This window comes from Cavia porcellus, unplaced genomic scaffold, assembly GCF_034190915.1.
Source record: "Cavia porcellus strain 051 isolate PalLab524CR breed Dunkin Hartley unplaced genomic scaffold, mCavPor4.1 scaffold_3, whole genome shotgun sequence".
Classification (NCBI taxonomy): Eukaryota; Metazoa; Chordata; class Mammalia; order Rodentia; family Caviidae; genus Cavia; species Cavia porcellus.
In genome coordinates, this window is record NW_026947486.1 from 45,622,916 (window position 1) to 45,647,830 (window position 24,915).

Here is a 24,915-nt window from a genome sequence, read left to right on the forward strand (position 1 = left end):
TCTGTGCTGGGTCCTGGGGATCCATTTTCTTCCTCTTCTTTTCCTTATGTTGCTTTATTTCAGCATCTGTATTCCAAATATTGGAGAGGCTGTTTCTTTGCTGCTCACCATTCTCATATCTCCCCTAGAAGTCCATTTATATTTTTTGATGCTACTGTGAATAGTATTATTTTCATAATTTCATTGTTATTAAGTATTGATATACATGAATACTATTGATATTTGTGCATTGATTTTGTATCCTGCTACCTTGCCAAAATTTTTCTTTCATCCTAAGAATTTTCTAGTGAAATTCTTTGGATTTTCTATGTAGAGGATCATGTCATTTGCAAATAATGATAACTTGACTTTTCCATTTCCTGTACACATTCATTTCTTTCTATTGTGTAATTGCTCTAGCTAATGTTTTGAGTTTTGTATTGAACAAAAGTACTGATTTGCTCCTAATTTTAGAGGAAAAGCTTTTAGCTTTTCCCCTATTTAGTACGATGTTGGCTATTGGTTCGTCATAATGTTTATTATCTGATTAAGGTATAGATCTTCTATGCCTGTTTTTTTTTCAGGATTTTTATCATGAAGTGGTGTTGCATTTTATAAAAAACTTTTCATGACCTTTATTGATTGATCATATAGATTTTGTCCTTGATTCTGTTCATGTGGTGTATTTCATTTATTGATTTGTATATGTTAGACCATCCTTGCAAGGATAGGATGAAATCTACTTAGTAATCTTGTATGATCCTTTTGATGTTGTGGTACATTCCTTTTGCCAATATCTTACTGAGGATTTTCCATCTCTGTTCATTAAGAAGATTGACCTGCAATTTTCTTTTTAGTTGGGTTTTTGTCTGATCTTGGGATTATAGTGATTCTGGCTTCAAAAAATGAGGGTTTTTTTCCTTTCAATTCACTTGAAGAGTTTGAGAGGTATGTATCATTTTTAAAGGTTTTATGGAATTCAGCAGTGAATCCATCAGGTCTTGTTCTTCATTCTTAGTTGGTAGGTTATTTATTACTTGATTTCATTGCTTACTATTGGATTGTTCAACATTTTTATGTTTTCTTATTTAGTTTTGGTAATTTATGTGCATCTAGGAATCTGCACATTTCTTCAAAATTTTCTAATTTGTTGGAATACAGTTGGTCATAGTGGTTACTATCTTCTGGATTTTGCCCTTTTTGTTTCTTATTGCATTGATGTGTATTTTTCTCTTTTTTTTGATATGTTTGGCTAAAGGTTTATCTATGTTATTTATTATTTCAAAGAATTGGCTCTTCATTTCATTAATTCTTTATATTGCTTTTTATTCTCAATTTCATTAATTTGCAATCTGATTTTTTGTGATTTCTGTGGTGGGTTGACAACTGATGGGCAACTTGTAACACCCAGCTAAACTGAATCAGTATGGCCCTGGGTGTGGAAGGCCCACCAGAGTATTGTTGCCAACCACATAATAAAGGAGATATGCAGAGGAAGAGGTGATACTATTGGTTCTCCTGGAGGAACTTGTCAAGGGGCTTTCCCAATGTGAACTCAGTTGCTATTATCAGAGGAGCCCAGGACTTGGCTGTTGCTGAAGATGGCTACAATTCTTTTGGAAAGAGCTCTGGTACTTACTTTGAACACTGCTTCCTGGCTCCAGTGCAGGTCCTTCAGCCTGCTGGCACAGATCCTTGATCCTGCTGGCACAGACTTTCTAGCTTTCACCACTGATCTTTGCCTTTCCCAGTGTGGATCCTTGATACAGACTTTTAGGAGACATTGTTGTGGGCTTTAGGCCTTCAGCTGGATTCTTGCAGGACATTTCCGTGGAACCCAGGCCCTCAGCTGGATTCTTTGGGCCTCTAGTGTGTGGATGGGATCCTAAATTCTTTTGTATTTGACTCTTTGGGTGACTATTACAAAATAATTCTATAAGTTATGTGTCCTGTAGTAAATCATTTCTCTTGCAAACCCTGACTACAATAATTTCCCTCCTTAACTTCAGTTTGGGCTTGTATTTTTTCCAAGTATCTTGAGGGTCCTCATTAGGTTATCTGAGATCCCTCTGCTTTTTTGTGTGTGCACTGATTGCAATAAGATTTCCTCTTAGTTCTGTTTTCATTGTGCCCTTATTTAAGTTTTGGTGTATCAATGTCATTTGCTTTCAGAAATTGTTTCATTTCTTCCTGGGTTTCTTCTGTGATCCACTGAATGTTCAAAAGTATGTTATTTATTTTCCTTTTGTTTTCTGTATTCTGTGGTTTTTTCCATTATTAATGTCTAGTTTCACTCTAAAATAATCTGATAGTAGAAAACACAAAGTGATGTTGATTCTTTTGGATTTATTTAAGCATGTTTTATGTGTTAGTATGTGGTCTGTTTTGGAGAAAGTCCCATATGCTGCTGAGAAGAATGTCTACCATGATATAGTTGGGTAGAACACTTTGTAGATATCTATTAAGTCTATATTTTCAAAGGTGTGGCTCAGTGCTGATATTTCTGTATTGAATTTTTTTAGTTGATCTATCTCTTTGTGAAAATAGGGCAGTGGGGTCACCTATTATGGTTTTATTAATGCTTATTTAGTATTTTATGACCAGTAGCATGTTTTATGAAGATGGGGGCTCCAGTATTCAAACTTATTCTACAAAAGGGAGGTTAAGTTTCTTATTTCAGCCATGGGGACCTCTTTAGATTCAGCTTGATAACATGATCATACAAATACCATAATCCCATCACAGACTACAATGCACCTTACCCTCAAGCATCCGAAATCCTGAGTATGTACTTCTTTGTTTCGGCTTAATGAATTCACCTGGATATCTTGCTGACACTTTCTGAAATGTTTTTCTGTGACGAGAGTCACAAAACTACCGGAGGTGGGGAGCACGACTGAAGCTCTGATCTCCTCTTTGGAGGACCTCCTTCCATCCCATCAAGTGACAAAATGAAGTGCTACAAGTATCCAAACTGTATCACAGAGGACCAAGAGGCCCATTTTGGCCTAAAATATACTCAATGGAAAGTAACCCCAAGGCGGCTACTTTCAATATACAGCAAGAGGGCTGAAAGAAATGGATGTTGTTTTCTTTGGATATATTCATGCCAATAGCAAATATATAGCCTTTTTCATGTTAATTTAATGCTCATAAAACTCCAAAGATAAGAGGGTTTTCATTTTCATAGGGTTTCAGAACTTTTAAGTGATAGATTCAAGCCTTGGCTATCTAGACCGAGAGCCCATGTTACCATGGGGTGGATTTAGCAGACATATCCTAGGCTCTTGTGTACAACGAAGAACTGCAAAGGTATATCACATCCAGGGGTAAAAGAAAAGCAGCCATGTCATATAACCAGTGTAATTACATTGCATTTTTATTACTGAGAGGTGGCGGAGAGGAAGTCTGACTTTTGAGAAGTCTGGGCTACGTATCAATATGTAGCAGAATTCTATTTCCGGGAGCCAGGAAACCAGAGGTTTCCAAAAGGAGGTGGCATATACATCGATCCTGTTAGGGTCGCAGGTAATTCCACCACCTGGACCGCGGTGCTTTCCTCAAGGAAGTCCTGCGGAGACGCTGCAGAGGTTCTGGGTGTAACTCTCAGAATTCAGCAACAGAAATCCGGGACCTTGCATTTTCTCAAACTGTGCTCCACAGCTCCACCCAGCGACCTCCCCATCCCCCGCTGGCACCGCCTCTAGTCAGGAAAATTCCACAATGCGCGCAGCGTGCTGAACGTGACAAGCGGAACCCGCACGTACCACCACAGTACCTCCGCAGATGGACAGAGCCTTGGAGCAATTGCAGCTCGCCAGCGCATGTGGGCCTCGGCCAATAGCAGCATCTCTACAAGGCGTGCCCTGAGTCACGACAAGGAAGGGGCGGTGCCATAGGTCGGAAGGCTGGGAGCGGAGAAAGCTCTCTCTACTTGCACGCGCTGTGCTCGGCATTCTGCACGCGTACCCAGCGCTCTACGTACGTATTGTTGGCCGCTGTCTGAGTCCCCGGCTTGTCGTCTCCGCTCCATTACCAAAATGTCGCTTTCTAATAAGCTGACTCTAGACAAACTGGAAGTGAAGGGGAAGCGAGTCGTCATGAGGTAATTCTACTCGTCTGTCCGCTAATTCTCGGGGCTGTTCCTCAGGCCTCTCCAGCGCGGGCACATTTGCTATCCTATCTACCCGGAGTTGCTTTTAACTTCCAGCTGGGTTCCAGGGGTCCTATGCTTGCTGGGTGATGCTGCCCTCCAGTGGGATTGAGGATGTGTCCAGGGTTGATGGTTTCTAACCGCAGTTTTTCCAGACCAGAAAGTGGCTGTGGTCACATTTTGGGAGTGGATCAGATTGTTGAAAAAGGGCTCAGATTGCTGGGATTCATTTTGCCCCCTTTTGAATTGCCAAAATGGAGTTTCATCATCTCCAGCTCCCAATTAGTAAGGTGGGACCTAACGTTTATCCTGCAAATCTCTAGGCCTGAGGAAGGGACCTTGAAAGGTCATTTGTCTAATTTCTTCTCCATCTCCTTAGTCCGGACAAATGAGAAAAGGCCCACATTTTAAAGGTCCTTGTTATGCGGGGCGTGGTAGTTTACACTCCGGAGGCTGAGACCGGAGGATCACAAGTTCCAGGCCAGCTTGGCCTACAGTTGTTTTCTAAAAACGACTTTTGTTGTTTTCTGAAAACAACAGAAAAAGGTTGGTGAATATATTCATTATGTATCACAAACATGGACCAATAGGAAAAAAAACAAAAACAAGATGTGACATCCCTGCGCAAAATGTCCTCTTTCCCAGAGGATGTTGCTTTAAATGTTAAAGATTGGAACTCCCTTAAAGAATTGGGGTGGGAGGATGGAGTGCACTGGATGAGGCCCTGCAGAGCTTATGTAACAGGCAACTGTCCGTTGCTTGACAGAATCGTTAGACTCCAGGAGTTGCATCAGGGTTGTGGCACATGCTGGGTGATGGTTGTGCAGGTTGTGCATTTGCTCATACTTTGAGGTCCTCCAGCCTCATGCCCATATATGGATATAGAAGTAGAATATTATAATTGAGGGAGCCTCTCCATGCAGTTGGTGTTCTCCTGCACATGTGGATCCCTGGTCATTTAACATGGCTTCTCCCATTTCTGCCGTAATTACTGGCATGGTGTACAGAACTTTTATCCTTTTTTGTAACGTTGAGTACATTTGTGCATGCCAAGAGTAAAGTGCAGGGCATTGTTAGGTACATAACTGGTGAATTTAACCTTGAGCAGTCCAAGAGTTTTTTTTTTTTTTTTTTTTAAACTTGGGGTTAAACTGAAGATCTTGGCTCTGAGCTGTATTTCTAGCCTTTTTTATTTTGCCAAGTTACCCCTGCTGGGGTGGAACTTGTTTCTTCTCCCTCAGCCTACTAGTGTGCTAATAGGCCTGGAAGAGTGGAATTTTCGAAGGGCCATAAAGGTTTGCGTTGATTGCCTCATCCAACTTTGACCCTTTTGGGAAGTGATTGATTGATGAGTAGTTTTGTGAATGGTATGATCCAGCACTTTTCACAATTTAGGCCAGTTCAAGTGAGGGCGTCCTTTGAATATTAGGCAGTAGATCTCCACCTATCCCTGCTTTACATGTATGAGGGTACTTAGAAAACTCTAAAAATTCATGTATCTCTTCCCTTTTCTTTTTTAGTGGCCAATATTACTTTGTAAGTGACCTTTGGCTTGTTATGGAGATAGACAGCTAAGGAGTTTATATCCATGAGAAACAGCTGATGTTCATATTTCCCCGGAAGGGATAGGTCTTGTAATCTGGGCCAAGTGGGAATCCCAGTCATTCTAGTGTCAGATGAGAGCATTTTTCTGACCCTTTAACATTCTAAAGGAAGGCGACAGACTGTGTAGGACAGATAGTCATTGGTCTGCTGTTAGCACTTAGGTTTTATTCCTTCCCATCTCTACTGTGTTCAAGGATGACTTTACAGATGCATGAGCAGCTAAAAGACAAAGAACAGGAAGGGCATCATGCTGGTCAGCAGTCCTGGGGTTTATCTCCTCTCTGTAGGGAAACTGGCTTAGGGAATTGAATTGGTTGGCTGGAAGTGAGACTGGGGAAGATGCTTATTTCTTCTCCACATCTAATACAGTTTCATTTGACACAGATTAACCCTATCCTTGAAATGATTGGCTAGGTCTGTTTTGCTGATGGAAAATGACCTTGTCCAAGGTTACTGAACTAGCAAGTTGGTGGAGTGAGGACTATAATGTAGGTCTTTTTAAAAGGCTACCAGTCAGATCTTTTAAATACTTGGACATATGACCTAAGAGAGATTGAAATAGACCTTTTTTTGTCTGTTGAAGGTTATAAGCAATAGATTTCCCCTTGGAATGTGGATAAATTGTATTGGTTTAGGCAGAGGATGGGAAGTTACTTTGTTTCTTGATCATTAAGGTGTCTCTTGAACAGATTCACATTGTAGTACTATTTTGTAGAGGTGCCTATGCTTCTGTGCCTCAATGTGATGGTTGCTGTCAGTGTTTCACACATGGGGCCTCCTGAGTAGTTGAGTGGCTGCTTTACTTGCCTCTCCCTCTGTCCTGAGAAGGGAACTCCGGTGTTTGTTTACTTATCTAGTCCCCTTGTTTGTGTTGCCAAGAAAATTAATTTTTTTGAGGGAACTTTAGATAGTCAGAAACCTTTGACTTAGTATCAGGTTTCACCTCAGTTTTTTTTTAAGGATTCCAGTTACTTTACAGTCCCTTTGAGTAAGTTTGCTGTATATTTTTGCAGTGTCATTTCCTTTTTTTTTTTTTTTTTTTTTCTTATAGGTTGCCAGTCATTCTTCGGTTGCTTATAAACTGTATCCCTTTTACTTGTTCCTGCCTGTTTTTTTTTAAACCTCACTTTTTTTTTATAACTTGTTAAACAGTAGATCAGACTCAGTAGAAGGAGGAAAAAACTGAGAGCAGAGAAAACAAGCTTCTGAGACAGCCATAGTATCCCAATTTTCTAGGCAGGGACAGTAAAGCAGTGATGTGTATGGTGTGAGAACTTTTAATGAAACTGCACCTGTAGTCCTGAGATTTCAAATAATAAAGACTTGATATTCTTATTCCAACCAAATCAATATTTTTTAAAGTTTTATTTTGAAATAAGTATAGATTTACAGGAAGTTGCAGAGATTATATATACAGAAAGTCTTTTGTTTACTGAGTTTTCCCAGGGGCTACATCTTATAATATACTTGGTATAAATTGTAGGTAATTGACATTGGTGTAAAATATATATAATTCTATTCCATTTTAATACATGTGTAGATTTGTATAAACACTAGCATAATCAAGATACAGAACTGTTCAATCACAACTAAGGTCTCCTTCATACTGGCCCTTTTTAGTCACACTATACGAATCCCAATTCCTGGTAATTATTGGATATTTAATATTCTCACCCACTCCCCTGTCATATTAGGAATTCAATCTGGAGACTTGTGTGTGCTAGCTACTGCTTTACCACTTAGTTATACTCCTAACTTTTATTTAACATTTTGAGAGATCTCTAGATTTTTTCCAAAGCTGCTACACCATTTTACATTCTTACCAGTAATGTATGAGTGATCAGTTTCTCTGCATCCTTACCAGCTTTGGTGATGTTGCTGTTTTTTTTTTATTTTAGCCATTCTAAGGTGTGTTTGATACATTTTTAATTTGTACTTGACACAAAGCTTTGGAATGTTACAATGAAGTGGAAAAGCAAAGAGTGGAAATTTTACTTAATTGCAACCTGTAGAATGTGGAGGACAGAACAGTTCCTGTGTTGGAATCTTCCAAGAAGCCAAAAGTAGAGTTGTTGACAGTGGGGGATGAAAAGGGGAGGCAATACAGAGAGCAATGAGGAGAGAGGACAATTCCAGCTTTTATCAGTAAGCTGATGCCATGTTAAATGAGATAGATGAAGATTTTTTGGTGTTTCAGCCTAAAGATATTTCTTCTTCCTGTCAGGTACTAGCACTGCACTGCAGGGGATGGCTTGTGCTCACCCTGTGGTATTAGCTCTTTGACCATGAGCTTTTCTGGGAGGCTATATGTGAGAGAATGATCTGTGTGGTAAGGGGATACTCCATCCTCTTTGGAGTATACTTTACAGCTGGCAAAGATCCTGGTTCAAGACATTTAAAAAAGATTCTTAGAATCAAGTGCCCTGAAACCAAGTAGAATGCATTTCTTTCTTAGAATAATACTGCTTTTAATTTTGAAGACTTTTTAAAAAATGTTTCAATCTAAAATTGTTTTTGCCAGTGCACCTTTGCAAAGGTTACTCTTCACTGAGGTAGACTGGGGCTCAGGCCTAGGCCATATAGAGATTTAGTGGTCTTTTCAGTAGGTTTGTATGACTTTGTAATAAATCTGCCAGCCCTTAGCTATAGAGCGGAAAGGGTAGTATAAAAGGCAGAGGGAAATAGAGTTTTATGATCAAGGGTAACAGTGGTCTTCTTGATTAGATTATACTTCCCTGCAATTAGTACCTTAGTGAGTAGTGCTAAGAATTTTTAGTAATGGTTGATCTTTCACATCACAGAATTACAGATTAGAGAAGCAATAAATAACATGTAATAGTAGCAAACATTTTTATGACACTTTATGCCAGATACTCTTCTTCTAAGCAGTTTACAAAGTGTTAAGTTGTTTTCTGTGAGATAGATACTATCCACCACATTGTATAGAGAAGAAGAAAAGTCACTTAAAATGATCTTGGCAGACAACTTAGACCTCAAAATAGCAGCCACACATCATTGCTTCAGACACATTGATGTAGGCTGAGGTGACAAGGACTTTAGAAGAATTAGTTTTTAAAAATGGTAAAGTAGCCAGGCATTATAGATGCATGCCTATAATCTGTAGCAATCTGTGAAGCTGAGGCAGGATCACGCTTCAAGCCTAACTTGGGAAACTCAGTGATTTAGTGAGAGACTGTCTCAAAAGAAAAAGGGTTGCAGACATAGCTCAGTGCAAAGGCCCTGAGTTCCCTCTGTAGTACTGGAAGATGGAGAGAAAAAGGAAAAGTAATGTGGTCTATTAAGTGAGAAGGTACAGACTGCAGTACATTATTAGCTTGCACCATCTTGATCATTCTGCTTTTAATTGAACATCTTACTTCCTCTTCTCAAGCTTTTTGAAAAAGGTTTTATTTATATTGTTTGTGTATTGCTTGAAGGATATCATTTGTGACTTTGGTACCAGAGGCTATATGTTTTTTCCTAGACTTTTCAGCCACAGAATTTCTTTAAAAAGGATGATCTCTTGATGTGGTTTATTTTTTCAATTAATTTTTATTTTTTTACTTTTGAGTGATGTTAGTTTCACAAGGACCTAGACCTAGTATCTAAAGAATCAGAATCAAGATACATTCCGTATTGTTCCTTACCTCCTCAGGCTGCTGCTCAGATACTGTCATGCCAGGTTCAGATAGAAACACTTTTAGGTAGAACTGGTTTTATCCTCCCAAGTCTGTAGGGGTAGTTCCTGTAATTTAAGTAAGGTTTTATATTTTAAAATTTCTTTTTAAAGTATGAGATGCATATCTAAAAGGGCACTAATCATAAGCTCAAAAAATTATCACAAAACAGGTACATTTGTAGGCTCAGATCAGCATGAAATAGAACATTACTAGAAGCCTCCTCTGATGTTCTCTCCAGTCACTGCTTATATCCCCTTCCCCATAGCTAACTATTATATTGACTTTTAACACCACTGATAATTTTTAAAGGCAAAATTCGAATTTTCAGCTTGCTTAACTGGCTTAACGTAAGTTTTTTTTTTCCTAATCTTTGGTGGAACAATAAGTTGATCATAACCCTGAAACTGAAACTTTTTTCTTTTTTTTTAGAGTGGATTTCAATGTTCCTATGAAGAACAACCAGATAACCAACAACCAAAGGTAAGATCTCTGCTAAACCTGGACTTGCTTTAGGAAGCCCAGATGCTTTACGATATACGAGTTTAGCAGGGTATGGTGGCCTACGCCTGTAACCCACCAACCTGGAGACTGAGGCAGGATGATTGCTGCAAGTTTGAGGCTAGCCTGACCGCACAGTGAGTTCAAGGTGAGCCCGAATTACATAGTCACACACACACACACAAAAAGATGTGTGGCTGTGAGTACACAGGATAAAGTGGTTTTCCTTTCATAGTGTAGAGCTATAGCAACTTAAGCCATATGACTTTGGCTTTCTACTAACTGACCATCTGTTCTGCTTTGTTATGAAGCTGTAGGAATTTAAACATTCTTAATTTATGAGAAAATATAAATAGAAAAAAATCACCCTAAGAAAGTATTGCCCCCCTCATTAAGTCAAAGAACTGTAAGTTATTCTTTTTTTACAGAATATCAAACTTTAAGGTTGATTCTCTTGCAAAACGAAGAACCAAGAAAGATAAGAAGTTTAATATTTATTAAGCTTCCATGTAGTTTTAATTTTTTAAATTAAGCAAACTTTTGTTGAAACTTAAATTGTGGTACAGAAGTATATTTTAAATGACTTATTCTAACACTAATGAAGAAATGATGGCACTGAAATTTTCCCTCCTCTACCAAACTAGTATAGGTTACTATTCAATCTACAAGCTTACATGTAGTTTTATAAGATCATATTCCAGGTGTTCCAGATAAAGGTAGCTTTTAAGAATTTTGATTTGTTTTTGCTCCTAAAAAACAGAAAGGAAAAGACTGGAAAAAAACATTTTCAGTGAGTTTAGCTGTGTTAATACCTTAGATCCTAGATTTAGAAGCAAAAGTTTTAAGAGATAGTACTGGTTTTGCTTTTGACTGGGTTTTTATTTTAAATTAAAAGTATGAGCTAGAAAGGTGCTTCTTAACCATCTAGACCAGTGTTGTCTTAACAGAAATCTAATATGAGCTATATTTTAGTTAATCTTATATCTAAAATAATTATTCAAATATATCAATATAAAAATTAATAAAAGGGATATCTAACTTTTGCTCCAAATCCTCAAGATCCAGTTTGTGGGCCGGGGATTTAGCTCAGCGACATAAGCGCCTGCCTGGCAAGCGCGAGGTCGTGAGTTCAGTCCCCGGTAGTGCAGAGAGCCGGGCATGGTGGCTCACGCCTGTAATCCCAGCACTCGGGAGGCTGAGGTGGGGGGATCCTTGTGAGTTCAAGACCAGCCTGGGCTACAAAGTGAGCTCAAGGTCAGCCTGAACTGCATAGCGAGACCCCGTCTCAAAAAAGACAAAAAAAAAAATCCAGTTTGTATGTGTGTCCATGTGTATATGTGAGTATGTATGTTACTGGGGATTGATCCCAGGGCCTGTGCCCTGAGATAAAGTCACTGAATGTTTAGGCTCAGCTCCAACTTGGGATCCTCCTGCTCTAGGCTGCCAAAATGCTGGAATTACAGGTGTGCACCACCAGGTCTGGTTTCCAGCATATATATTGCACTGTATAGCACATCTCAATTTGTACTACTCTCATTTCTACAATTCAATAGACATATGTGACGAAGACTATCATTTTGTATAGTGTAGACATAGACTCAGAACAGTTTCAGATATTAGCCCCAGAATAAAGCTTGACATTTTATCAAGTACATTTCTGCTATATTATAGTGGCAAGATACTTGTACATGGAAGCTTCATACCCTCTTGATTTGCATTATTCTAAAACATTCAAGAAAGATTAGAAGTTTTTTTTGCCATGAATAAAGAACAGATGAACATCTGGAACAGGCTTTCCAGTGGGGACATCAATATATTCTTCTCTTCACAGTAAAAAATGTAGAAATTGTATGTAGTGTTTCCGTTTAGTTCCTAAGATATTAAAATTTGTATATTTAATTGTCCATATTAATGAGATTCAGTTTGGCATGCCTTGGTGATATCTAGCATCCCCTACCCCCATTCCTGATAATCACTATTCTACTTTTAGGTTGAATTTCTTTTAGTTTCCACATAAGAGAAAGAATAGGTAGTATATAAATGATGAGATTTCATTCTTTATTGCTGAATAATACTAAATTTTGGATATATGCCATATTTTCTTTCTCTCTCTGTTGTTGTATACCTAGGTGGAGCCCATAGTGCTGCAGTAAACGTGGGCATGCAGGATCTTTTGTGTGATTTTATTTCCTTTGGTAGATACCGAGGGAGGCTGGTCATGTAGGTACCCTCTGCCTAGCAACTACTCAAATTTCAGGCGTCTAGGGGGCAGCACATATTTCAACATTAATTACTGTGTTTGTACAGATAGTTTAGGAATAGTGAACACCCCTTGTCAGACAGTCAACTTTATGAACCTGTTGAAAGCTAAGTTTTTAGATACCAATCAAAGGCCAACCTTCTAAGCAGGTTCTTCTACAGATAGCAGTGTGAGGCTTGCTGTACTCTTCTTTGCACAAGGGTCAAGAGAGTACATAATGAGATTATAGTCTTGGGTGAAAGGTTAGCATCATATACTTCTTAATACAATCCTGAGAACAACTACTGAGTTGCTGAGAAAATTTGAAAGAACTTGGAGAAGAAATGAGGCTTTTTGTTTTATGAAGTCATGAAGAAAATCTTCCAGTTCCTGGCAACAACTTTGCTTTGCTTGCTCTGTTTCCTTTTTCTGTCCCTCCCCATCTCCATTTTTTCCTTTTTCCTTCCCTCTTTTTTTATTGCAGAATCAAGGCTGCTGTCCCAAGCATCAAATTTTGCTTGGACAATGGAGCCAAGTCAGTTGTCCTTATGAGCCACCTGGGTCGGCCTGATGGTGTTGCAATGCCTGACAAGTATTCCTTACAGCCAGTTGCTGTGGAACTCAAATCTCTGTTGGGCAAGTAAGTGCCAGGCTTTGGTGCGGGTAGATTCTGTGGGAGGAGAGATTGCTAGGCATATTGTTACTGGCTCTTGATTTTTAGACCATTGAAGTGTTTTCCTCTCTTGCTTCCCCCAGGGATGTTCTATTTTTGAAGGACTGTGTGGGCCCAGAAGTAGAGAAAGCCTGTGCTGACCCAGCAGTTGGGTCGGTTATCCTGCTGGAGAACCTCCGCTTTCATGTGGAGGAGGAAGGGAAGGGAAAAGATGCTTCTGGGAATAAGGTACAACTTGTGATTTTGACATTGTTGGATGTGAGGGCCTGAATCACAGAGTCTGAAGAATAGGAAGTTCATTTTATTTTTCCTTAGACACCTTTTTATTGAAATATACACATAAAATGCACAAATGTACAACTTGATATATTATTACAAAGTTAACACACTTTGTACCCATCACTTGGGTCAAGGAATAGAATAGCATCCCAGAAGTCCTTGTCATGTTCAAATGATTTTGGAATACCTTTGAAAAATCTGTGAACACTGTTGTGGTATGAGAGTGATTGTGATATTACCTTGGAATTAAAACATTTTCTTAAGAATTATAAACCAAAAAAAAAGAATTATAAACCATTTTCCTATGCAATGCTTAAGAGGGAATTATGGGTATCATCCTCACTTCATAAGCTAAGTCTCAAAAAAATAAGAGAAACTAAGTTTCAGAAAGGTAGTCATGTGGTTAAAGTTAGTGCTATGCTTTATGGTTCAATCCACTAGATCAGAATCATTTTCTCAGAGCATGGTGATATATGTCTGTAATCCCAGAATTCTAGAGGCTAAGGCAGGAGGATCCCAAATTCTAGCCTACCCTGGGAAATTTAGTAACTTACCCAGATCCTGTCTCAAGATAAGATGTAAGAAAGGTCTAGGGATATAGTTCAGTGCAGATGCCCTGGATTCGATATCCAGTGCTACACACTTGAAAGAAAGAAAAGGAGGGAAAGGAATGGAAAAGAAATGGAAGGGAAGAAGAAAGCTTTTTTTTAAAAGAATAAAGTTCCAGAGAGTAAAACTTCTAGGCTTTGTGGGTCATATAGTCAGTTGTAACTGCATATAGTATCTGTTGGATCTACAGAGCTCTGCCAGTGTCATGCAAAGCAGCCATAGTTAGCTCATGAAAAAGACTGACTAGACAAGCAGAATCCAGTTATTAAAACTGGCTTTTTGAGCATGATTTTGAATTTACCAAATGGCCAGAAGGTAAACTACAGGCAGTTTTTAGTTTGTTCTACTCTAGCCTTTAGTGTCTGTGAGAACCAGATGCCCTGAGGCTGGTATCTCAGTCCTCTTTGACTTCTGACATTTCTTAAGGTCATCCAAAGTGCTTGCTTTCAAGCAGTTTCTTTTCTTAGCATCACAGGCCTTGGTCTTGCCTTATCTTGCCTTTGGCATGGTTTTGCTATAGTAGTAGGAGTCAGATGCTGATCTAAAATTTGGTGCCCTTTTAAAATGAAACTCAAGTGCACAAACTTAAGGGCTTAGAGATGGCAGGAGTTAACCTGAGAACTAATGCAAAACATTTTATTTGGGGAGATGAACTATGCTAATCTGACTTTTTTAGTTAATTCACTGGACATTTAGGCTAATGACTTTCCGTGTTTGAAATTTTAGGAGCTAATTATAAGGTCTAACTGGATACAAAAACAAAGTGAAAACATAATTTTTATGCCATTGGTCCTAGGGATTGAACCCAAGGCCTCTCACATGCTAGGAAGGTGGTGTGCACTGAGTTACACCTCCAGCGCTACAATTTTTCTTTTATCCAGTGTGTCTGCATCAGTCTTTCAGAATAAATATTGTTTTCTTTGTAGTTATTGGCAGATAAAAAGTGAGTTCTGATGATTATTGTTTGTATGGTACCTTTTCATGAAGAGCTTTCAGTTTACCCCATTTTTTCTTAAACAAAGTCTTTTTAGGGTAGAGTCTCACTTTGTAGTCCATTCTGGCTTTAAAGTCACTATGTAGTTCAGGCTGGCCTCAAATTTGTACTGATCCTCCTGTCTCAGACTCCCAGAGTTCTGCGATTATAGGCATGTACCACCACACTCAGTACAATTCGTTTTCTTTTCATTTTTGATTTTTGAAACAAGGTCTTGCTTTGTAGTGCAGGCTGGCCTTGAACTCACAGCAGTCCTCTTGGCCCAGCATCTCAAGTGCTGGCTTTACAGGCATGCACTACCATGCCCAACTTCACTCTTAAAATAGAGTAGTTATTGTGTCTTTTCAGATGGGAAAATTTTAAGGACAGAGAACACTTCTCAAGGGTTATACAGTGAATTAGTGTAAGAGCTAGGCCTAGAACTCAGGTCTTCTGATGTTTAGGTAGAATTACTACTATATTATCATCTTAGTCATTAGTTGCAAATGATTTTTCCATCCTGGAGAGATTATGGGGGACCCATGGCCATTATTTTCAGCATTTGTGTCTCTACAGTTCTTTGGATCATGAGAAGAAAACTATTATTTGTGGCAGACTTGTTCACCTCCATGTTATAAAAGATAGAAGTGGATATTGACTAACATGAACATGTACTCTGTGCTGTGCCATATACTCCGTTATCTGGCTTTTTTCCTATACATCTTTCCTTAGTTACCTGCCAGAGACTTTAACTTGTTCATCCTGCTATCGTGCTTTATGCTAACTCTGAGGGATCCTAAAAGAGTGAGCTGACATCTCAAAACTTTGTGTTTCATTTACACTGTTGCCCTACTCTCTCTTTGTAGGAGTATATTTCTTTCTTTTTCAGATACATAACTTCCAGGGAAGTTAAAATACTTCCTTTGTAACAAACATAAAATGTTTCTGAAATCCCTTTCTTCTGTCATATTCCCATGTGTCTTCTCTGTCCCAGCTTGCCCTTGTTTCTCTATGCACAAAGGCTTGGTAGCAGCAGCTTGAGTCAAGTATAATACTTTTATAAGAATAATATGTTAAAATGAGGAGTTATGTCAGAATAATGAAATGGATAATGGGAATCTCAGCCTACTGGTTGAGGAAAGACCAATGAGACATAGTAACTTCATGTGATTAGAGGTTCAAGAATATTAGGTTTTTAATTTTAAGGGAAGGAAAGTGAGCACAGAAACATTCAGAAATGACCAAAGGACCTGGAATATTTGGGAGAACGAACATATCTTGTTGCTAGTTGTGAAAAATTGGTATCCTACCAACACAGGGCCTTTAGAGATGTTCAACAAGATTCTTGGTAATATGAAGTATTTTTAGAGTTGTCTTCGGAGCCATCAACATTTCCTTTTTTATTCTCTGCAGGTTAAAGCAGAGCCAGCCAAAATAGAAGCTTTCCGAGCTTCACTTTCCAAGCTAGGGGATGTCTATGTCAATGATGCTTTTGGCACAGCACACCGAGCCCACAGGTACCAAGAGCCTTGTTGGATAATGTGCTGAGAACAATGTTCTTGTTCACTTGAGCAATCCAAATTTTGAATTACTTTTTGGAGATTTCTGTTATTTTGTGTACCTTTCAGTTTCTATCTCTAATTGAATGTATCATTGTAGCTTTTGTTGAGTATGCCTGATCCAAAGAGGAAATAAAGGTAAAAAATATTGGGAATTTTAGTTTTTTGTGGTGCTTCAAGAAGAAGCTGCTGTAACTCTGGATATTTTGTACTGAGCTTTCTCTTTGGGAATGTTTATAAGCTCTTATGTTTCATGAACTGATCATTTACTGTGATTCAACCTTGGCCTGCTGAAGGCTATTAACTTGGTATCTTTTTTTTTGGTACTGGGGATCCAACTCATGGCCTCTTGCTTGCCTTATGCTGACAAGCTAAATCTCCGGTCCTTTAATTTGGTATCTTAAATTATACTTACGTTCATTACTTTTTATATTTTCCCTTGACCCTGCACTGTTAGTCAAAAACTATTTTGTCCTTTAATGTTTTTTAATTACAGTTTAAAGATGAAAATTATGGTCTCTTGGAGCTTCAGAAGTGATGAAAGCTTTTTATTGATAAAGACTAGAAAAAATGGTAGGGTTTGACTAGACTTTGAATTTCTTTGGTCTTTTCTAGCTCTATGGTGGGAGTCAATCTGCCACAGAAGGCCGGTGGATTTTTGATGAAGAAGGAGCTGAACTATTTTGCTAAGGCCTTGGAGAACCCAGAGCGACCCTTCTTGGCCATCTTGGGCGGGTATAAAGAATACTCTTGAATCATTCTTTAAGAAGTGTTTACCTGTTAGTACGTCTTAAGTTGGGTAGCTTATTTTCAGATAGCACAATCACATTGCTTATTTGAAAATTCAATAAAAGAACCAACTATAGAGGTGATGGTAGAGTTTCACAAAAAAACAGCAAAGAACAGTACACTAATATACAGCTAGTAATAGCCATAAACATCTCCAGGTCTAATGGACAAAAGAAGAAATCCAGAAAACATAGTTGTGAGGATATAGCCATCTGATGGGGATTGTGTAGTTTTTGGTCAAGGACATATGGATGGTTATTTGATAGGGAGTCAGGGAAATAAAATACTGAGATTTCTTTCCCATCACATAATGTACCTCCCACCCCACCAGTTGATTGTAACTCTACTGGAAGCCTCAAGGTAAGAGGGGTACCTTTGTTGTGGTCCATGTAGATTGGCTTTACAGAATAGATCCAGGGGATAAGTATAGAAAATTGTTCTGGGGTGAAGAGCTACTGAAGGACATCTTACAGTTTTTTTGAAGCTCTTGTATACTACTTGTGTGTACATACTACGTTTATGAAAATACCCACTTATGTGTTTAATATATTGTTATATCACTTACATTTCATTCCTCCATACCACATACCTACTTTATATTTCCTCTTGTGGGGAAAGGCAGCTTGGGTATAATGGTATTCTAATAGCTTAGTGAAAATCTCAGAATTGAGGAAATTATTAGGTGATAAAGTAGGGACAAACTCATGACTTCGCATTGCCAGGCAAACGTTTGTGCTGCTGAGCTAAGTCCCTGACAAATAATTCATTTTTATCCTTGCTGGTGATTAATCTTTACATGTAAAATAGTGTCCTATAGGATCTATGTCATAGGGTATCTTTATTGAATGAAGAAAGAAACAGACTGAGGTGATTTGGCAATGTAAGAGGGGCTTAAATATATTGGAATGTTTATGGAAGGTGAGTTCTCTTTAATTTAGATTTTTTTCTCACAGGGAGTTGAAAGGAGGTATGGACATTTATTATCTAATTTTCCTCTATTAGAAAATAAGCTCCAAAAGGATAGGGATCTTTGTTTTGCTCATTGATGCTTCTAAGAGATCTAGAACAGTGCTTGCAACAGAGTCAGTGTCCAATTAGATTGTTTAACAGAAAAATGCCATGAAGCAAATGTCTTAGCAACTGCACCTACCAATTTAGAGTAGGAATATCTTTTATGTTCAGCAATTATTTATTATTATTTATCTGTTTGGTGTACAATGTTATCCTTGTTTTAAGATTAGGACAGTTCTGAGTGGGCTCAGGCATGTCAAAATTAGTAACTTTGCTCAGGCATAACTAGCAATGTGAATCCTGTGAATTTTGAAGGGGTATAAATAAAACAGTTTGGAACCCATGATTTCTTCAGACAAGATTAGGTTTTCTCTTCTTTCTTTCTTTTCCTTCCTTCCCTCCCTCCTTTCCATTTCTCTGTCACTCTTTTCTTAGGAATGAAACCTGGATCTCATGTATGCTAGGCAAGTGCTGTATTGCTACACCTCCAGCCCAATTGTAGGGTTTTTTCTAAGCCCTTCTTGGTTTGGTGCCTTACCTTAAAATAATTTGTTTGAAACAGTTCAGCTTTTTTGGGTTGGAGAAACACATGGCAAAGTTAGGCACCACTTTTGTTACATTGGGACATTTCTTTGTTCTCTGCCTTAATATAAAACCTCAGGCTCTGTGCATTATTATTGTTCTTTTGGTGATTCTTGCTTTCCCTTCTAGAGCTAAAGTTGCAGATAAGATCCAGCTGATCAATAATATGCTGGACAAAGTCAATGAGATGATTATTGGTGGTGGAATGGCTTTTACATTCCTTAAGGTGCTCAACAACATGGAGGTAGGAAACCAGTAACAAGTGGATGTGAAATAACTCTTCATGATAATAGTAAGCTATGTTAGTTTAAAAAGAAAAGCAGCTTGTGCTATAAACTCTAAAACTTCCCCTTTGAATTTATTTTAAGTGCGCTGTTTTTCTTTTGTCTTTGCATTATAATTTTATACTGTGTATTATATTTGGTTCTTGTCTGTTTTGTGAGGCATTCATGGTTAGTAGAGGCTGACCTTTTTCATCTTTGCCTCCCTGTATATAGATTGGAACGTCTTTGTTTGATGAAGAGGGAGCCAAGATTGTTAAAGACCTGATGTCCAAAGCTGAGAAGAATGGTGTGAAGATTACTTTGCCTGTTGACTTTGTCACTGCTGACAAGTTTGATGAGAATGCCAAGACTGGTCAAGCCACTGTGGCCTCTGGCATACCTGCTGGATGGATGGTGAGTTACTTGGGTGGCTGCTAGTATAGACGAACAGAAAGTTTTTGGTGTCATCCATTCATCTAACCAACAAATGAAATTTTATGTAGTGCTGAGGATCAAATCCTGTGCAGGCTAGACAAGTGCCAATAAACATTTTAAAACAATCTCTATAGATGCTCTGAGAGGGCTCTCAGTGTTGCAGTGAGGTACTTGTAGGAGAATCTATGGTATTAGCAGTGCTATTAGACTTCATCAGTATTATGAGGGAAAAATCATTTTTTGTTTCTTTTTTATTTAATATTTAGTTAAGTACTTACTATGTATGGGAGACAGTGTTATGTAGTTGCATGGTTTGGGCTGCTCTGGATTACATTGCTATCTTAAGGTTTACAAGAAAACTTATATAAAAATATTTTTTAGAAGTATACTAATTACAAACAATGAAAAAATACTAAAACCTAATAAAAAGAATTGATCATAAAGTTCACATACTATTTTGATAGCTGTATAAATTTATATATTAACATACTAGTTTGCTCAGTAACTTTTGTTTTGTTAGGCATTTAGATATTATGTAGTTCATAGTGTTCTCCAATACCAGCATCATTTTTGAATTTGTTAAAATTGCAAGTTCTGGAACCTCACTTCAGATTGATTGAATCAGAAACTCTAGGAGTACAGCCAACCTATCTGTTCTTCCTACTACCTACCTTCCTTCCTTTCTTTTCCTTTTCTTTCTTTCTTTTCTGGCTATCATTCTATCATTCATGGTGATGGGAATATGAATGTAGGTCCCCACTCATGCCAACCAAGTGGTCTACCACTATGCTACATCTACAGCAATTTTTTAAATAATGCCCTCTTGGTGATTTTGATACATATCAAAGTTTGAGAACTACAGGTCTGGTTCAGTTAATTTCAACATTGTTGATACCACAGCTTTTATTGTGGCTGGCTGATGTTGTATTTTGGGATGTTTAGAGCATCCCTGACCACTGAGTGCCAGCTGTGTACCCCCTCTCTAAAGTTGTACAATCCAAAATGTCTCTACACATTGCCACATATCCCTTTGTGGACAGGTAGTATTGGTTCAGCCTGAGAACCACTAATCTGATTCTTTACTGTTATATGTAGTGTAGCTAAAGAATGCCTTTATTAAACAACTTGGAATAGGTCTTCCATAAAATAGAATTTTTGAGTCAGATGACATAAATAGGCTTATAAAGACTGAAGGGTAACTTTTTGCATTCTGGTGGAGGTGACATTTGTTCCTGTGTAACTTTTAGGTCACTCACTATGTCTTTCTATTCTACCCTCAGGGATTGGATTGTGGTCCTGAGAGCAGCAGGAAGTATGCTGAGGCTGTTGGTCGTGCTAAGCAGATTGTGTGGAATGGACCCGTGGGGGTATTTGAATGGGAAGCTTTTGCTCAGGGAACCAAAACCCTTATGGATGAGGTGGTGAAAGCCACTTCCAGAGGCTGCATCACCATCATAGGTAAGGGCTCCTGTATAAATCTGGTAACAGTGATACCTCAGTTCACGAATGTGTTTGTTTGTAAACAATCTGGTTTGCAAACAAGTACTTGGCAAAATTTTTTATTTGTGAATTCTGCATTGGGTGATGAACATGACTATGGTCATCTTTTCTGCATGAACACAAATATGGCCATCTTCTCCACAACTATGGAATAAATTCAGTTTGTGAGCTGAGGTACCACTGTACTTACGTGAGCTGGCAAGACTCTCATCAGTGGAAAGTAGAAGAGATAGTTAACTTTTCCTGGGTCTCTTAGCTTTGAGTAGATTTTGAGATCTAAAGGGACATCTAATTCATGGAGGAGATTCTTGATGAAGTGGAGTTCATCAGTTACTATTTAGATTCCTTATTGTTTTCGTACCAGATCTTCATTTTAACTTTTCTCTTTGTCTTGACTTTCATTGCACAGGGGGTGGAGACACTGCTACTTGCTGTGCCAAATGGAACACAGAGGATAAAGTCAGCCATGTGAGCACTGGAGGTGGTGCCAGTTTAGAACTCCTAGAAGGTGAGGTTCTTCCCTGCTTTTTGGCTTAGTTGTGGGTAGAATGGAGAAAGTTAGTAGAAGAAGTGTTGTCTTTTTTTTTTTTTTGTCTTTTTCCTTTTTATCGGTACCGGGGATCGAACTCACGACTTCCTGCTTTCAAGGCAGGCACTTATGCCGCTGACCTAAACCCCCAGCCCCAGAAGTGTTGTCATTAATGGTCACTGTTAGCTGGGCAGTACAAATGGAAATTCAAATAAAGCACTTGCATCTGTTTCAGGTGGGGAGGGGCAGATAAGAACTTGTTATATAGGTTGCATTTTAGTAGACCAGGGACCCAAACTGCAAAAGTTGCCCAACTCCTGGTCTTACATCTTTAGTAGAGGTGACATGTTACTGGGAAGACAGAAGGGTGGCAGATTTGGCTTCATTGACACTGTAGTAATGCTGTCTGTGTATGTGTGCTCTCTCTAAAACAGGTAAAGTCCTTCCTGGGGTGGATGCTCTCAGCAATGTTTAGTGTTTTCCTGTCTTATGGTTCCTGAGCACAGCCCCTAAGACAAAATGGTATTTTCTGCATCTCCACTTGGCATTAGCTAAAACTATCCTCCACATCAAGATTCAGCTAGTGGCCAAAGGATGCAGCATCAGGAACCCTTAAAGAATTATACTACATCTCAGCTAATGTTTACTGCATCCTGGACTTTACTACATTTTTCAAGCTGCCATTTAAGTTTTTTAGTGCTAAATCATTGTACATTCTAGAATTTTTAAAATTGCCTGTTAAAAGAAAGTGAGCTGTATTTGAAGTAGCTTATTCTAATCAGCTTTGTCACTGTTCATCGCTCAGCATGGAAACAAAATGAAACTCCAGTTGTAGTGAGGGAGAAGTTGTCGATGATATGTTAATTAAAAAATAAAAGTTCACTGAAACTGGATCTTTTTGGTCAGTCTTTGTTAGGAAGGGATCAAATATCTGCATTTCTGAATATAAGAAATGGTTTGGCAGTAGTGGGGAGTGGGATTAAGTAGATGTCTACTTATTGAAGGCTTACTCTATAATAGATGTGGCTGTATTTTAAGTTTTTATTAGACATGATCATAATTTTAAAAAACCAGTGCTTTTTAAGCAAAAAAAGTCCTAGCTCCTTCCTTTCATTTGTGTTTCTCATTTCCTACAGATGACTACTGTTTTTTTGCTATTTTCTTTTACGCTTCTAAGTAATACTTTGTTAGCTTCTTAATTTTTTTAAAGATACTAATCTCATACCATGGAAGATGACCTGTCACATCCTCTGTTCTCCTGGTACAGTTTTGCTGTAACTAGATCAAAAGTTTTCTTTATGATTATGAATATTTACAACTAAATTATATAATAGACTATTTAAAAAATTATTCTTTTTCTATGTGGCCTATCACTGCTTCATTCTAAAATGTGCTAAAAGTATAATGTTTCAATATATATGGCATAATCAAAATATACAGTGAATGTTTAAAATTTAAAAAATTATTACAGTAAAAGACACATTGCCACTAGGTCTCATCCAAACCAGTCACTGCTTCTTGTTTTCTTATGAAGCAGTTGTAGAAGTCTCTTTTCTTTATGAGGTGTGATACAAAAATTTGGTGAATGTTGCTGCCAGGTACCATCCAATGGAAAGGCAGTGTTGTAAAAACGTGGTGTGTCCTCATCTACCTTATTTGCTGGATCTGGCACCATGCAATTTTAATTACCAGGAATGGTAAATGTTTTGAATCAATTAGGGATATTGAGGCAGCCTTGACTTTGTAACTGACAGAAGACTTTACAACTGCTTACGAAAGTGGAAAGAGAACAGATCCAGAGTGATGATCCCCCCATGTGAGAAAACAAACCTATGTGAAGGAACATTCCACCCCTATGTGAGAGCAGCCATGGGAGCACAGCGTGGGTCAGGAGAGGCAAACCAACCATCCTGATTCTGGATGAAGACAATCTCAGAGAGATGGGAACAACCAGGCCCCATGACTTTTGAAAAACTAAACCCAACAGCTCAGAGGCTGTTTATGTTTCTTACCTACCAATGAGAGTAACATATTAGAAATAAAACTTTTTACTACTCACAAGCATTAACATAAAGAAACTAAAAAAAGCAGAAACATGGTAAGCCAAGCCAAAAAATGCCCCCTAAGCCTCCCAACTCCCTCAGAGTTGGCACATGGAAACCAAAAGCCTCATCTAAATTATCCAAAATGGTATCAAAACAATTCAGTGAGGCAACTGGCAAGATTATGAAAGACACAAGTAAAAAGAGTTGGGGCAATTAAATTCATAAGTCCAAAGAAGATACTAATGATAGAAGAGCTAAAAAAATGATGCAAAACATGCATGACCAGCATAGAAAAGTGTTAAAGAGTCCAGAAAGTGTGATTATTGAAAGTATGGGCATGAGTGACCAAAGTGAGACAAAATTTTAAAACTACGAAGACAGGACTGCTGTCAGTGACCAATTAATGACAGGTACCTTGGTAACAAAGAGAGAACATGAAAAAATGGATACAACTGCTCCTAGATAATGCATAGAATAATCTAAAATTAATAGTAATGAAAAAGTACAGCCCAAAGAACAAAAAAACCTGTTTTCTTAAATAAACACTGAAAATTTCCCAAATAAAGTAAAATAAGTAAGGCATATTGAGCCTCAAGTAGTCACAATCAGAAAATAACCCTTCCATAATACATCATAGTCAAAAAATCCTAGAAATGCAGCACAAGAACAGAGTCTTACAAACAGAGAAAAACAATGAATCACAAAGGACAACCCTTTAGATTTATGATACTTTGTGGAGGACCACCATGTTGCCCTAACCCAGACCCAAGTGTGATTGTCTTTATTTATAAGCAGCGTGGGTTGTATGGAAAATTGGCTCTTAGTTTAGTGAATCTAGCCAAGGCTGTGTACAAATGATCATGAAAGCAGGCAGTTTTTATTAACAGCTATGGTTGAGCTCAGACAAGCTGCGATATCAGAGGGCTAAGATAAGAAGAACACTGCATTGAGGCCTGCATGAATCCAGAGGAAAATTCCTCCCTAGAATTAGCTAGAAAGAAGGTTGCTCACTAACCTAACATAACCTAAATCTGGCTGTTTTTGTGCCTTCAGCAAGAATGCTTTGTTCTGTTACAAGCCTTGCCCGCCTCACCACTGGATGTCTAGCACTGGATGTCTAGCACATCCAGTTGTAATTCCCTCATCATTTTCCTCAGTGAATAAATACAATGGTTCTGATGGCTCATGGCCTTTTGTTCCATAAGAACAGTCATCCCAGATCTCTGTCTGCACCCCAATTTTGTCTCTTGCTCTTACTATAACTGGGCAGGAGATTGAAAACAACCGCACAGGTTCCTGATAACTGGAACCATGGAAAGGAACACCAAATAAGACTTATCAACAAAAACTTTAAAGACTAAGAGAACTTGAAGTGAGGTATTTCAAGCTCAAAAGATTTCCAGATCAGGCTAACATGCTGCAAAACTGACTTTCAAAATTGATGGAGAAATAAGATACTTTCATGACAAAGAGCTCCTAAAGAAACCATGAGCATGAAACCAACACTCAAAAAA

The 24,915-nt window shown here is 38.3% G+C and overlaps 2 protein-coding genes across 3 annotated transcripts in view; one reads left to right on the forward strand and one right to left on the reverse strand.

Moving 5' to 3' along the window:
• Positions 1 to 3,345: 3,345 nt before the first annotated feature.
• Positions 3,346 to 24,915, reverse strand: part of Taf9b (TATA-box binding protein associated factor 9b) — a 42,224-nt gene continuing 20,654 nt past the window's right edge. For both annotated transcript variants that reach the window (XM_063246123.1, XM_063246122.1), the window contains one exon: positions 3,346 to 9,482. In XM_063246123.1, coding sequence (XP_063102193.1) covers positions 9,422 to 9,482 — 61 coding nt within the window. In that variant the 3' untranslated portion in view covers positions 3,346 to 9,421. The remainder of the gene's footprint in view (positions 9,483 to 24,915) is intronic.
• Pgk1 (phosphoglycerate kinase 1) lies at positions 3,900 to 22,249 on the forward strand. Its single transcript, XM_003470972.4, has 11 exons — positions 3,900 to 4,084; positions 9,847 to 9,897; positions 12,639 to 12,794; positions 12,911 to 13,055; positions 16,102 to 16,205; positions 16,863 to 16,982; positions 18,759 to 18,873; positions 19,127 to 19,306; positions 20,608 to 20,785; positions 21,237 to 21,335; positions 21,791 to 22,249. The coding sequence occupies exons 1-11, from the start codon at positions 4,020 to 4,022 to the stop codon at positions 21,829 to 21,831; spliced, it is 1,254 nt and encodes a 417-aa protein (XP_003471020.1). The 5' UTR covers positions 3,900 to 4,019; the 3' UTR covers positions 21,832 to 22,249.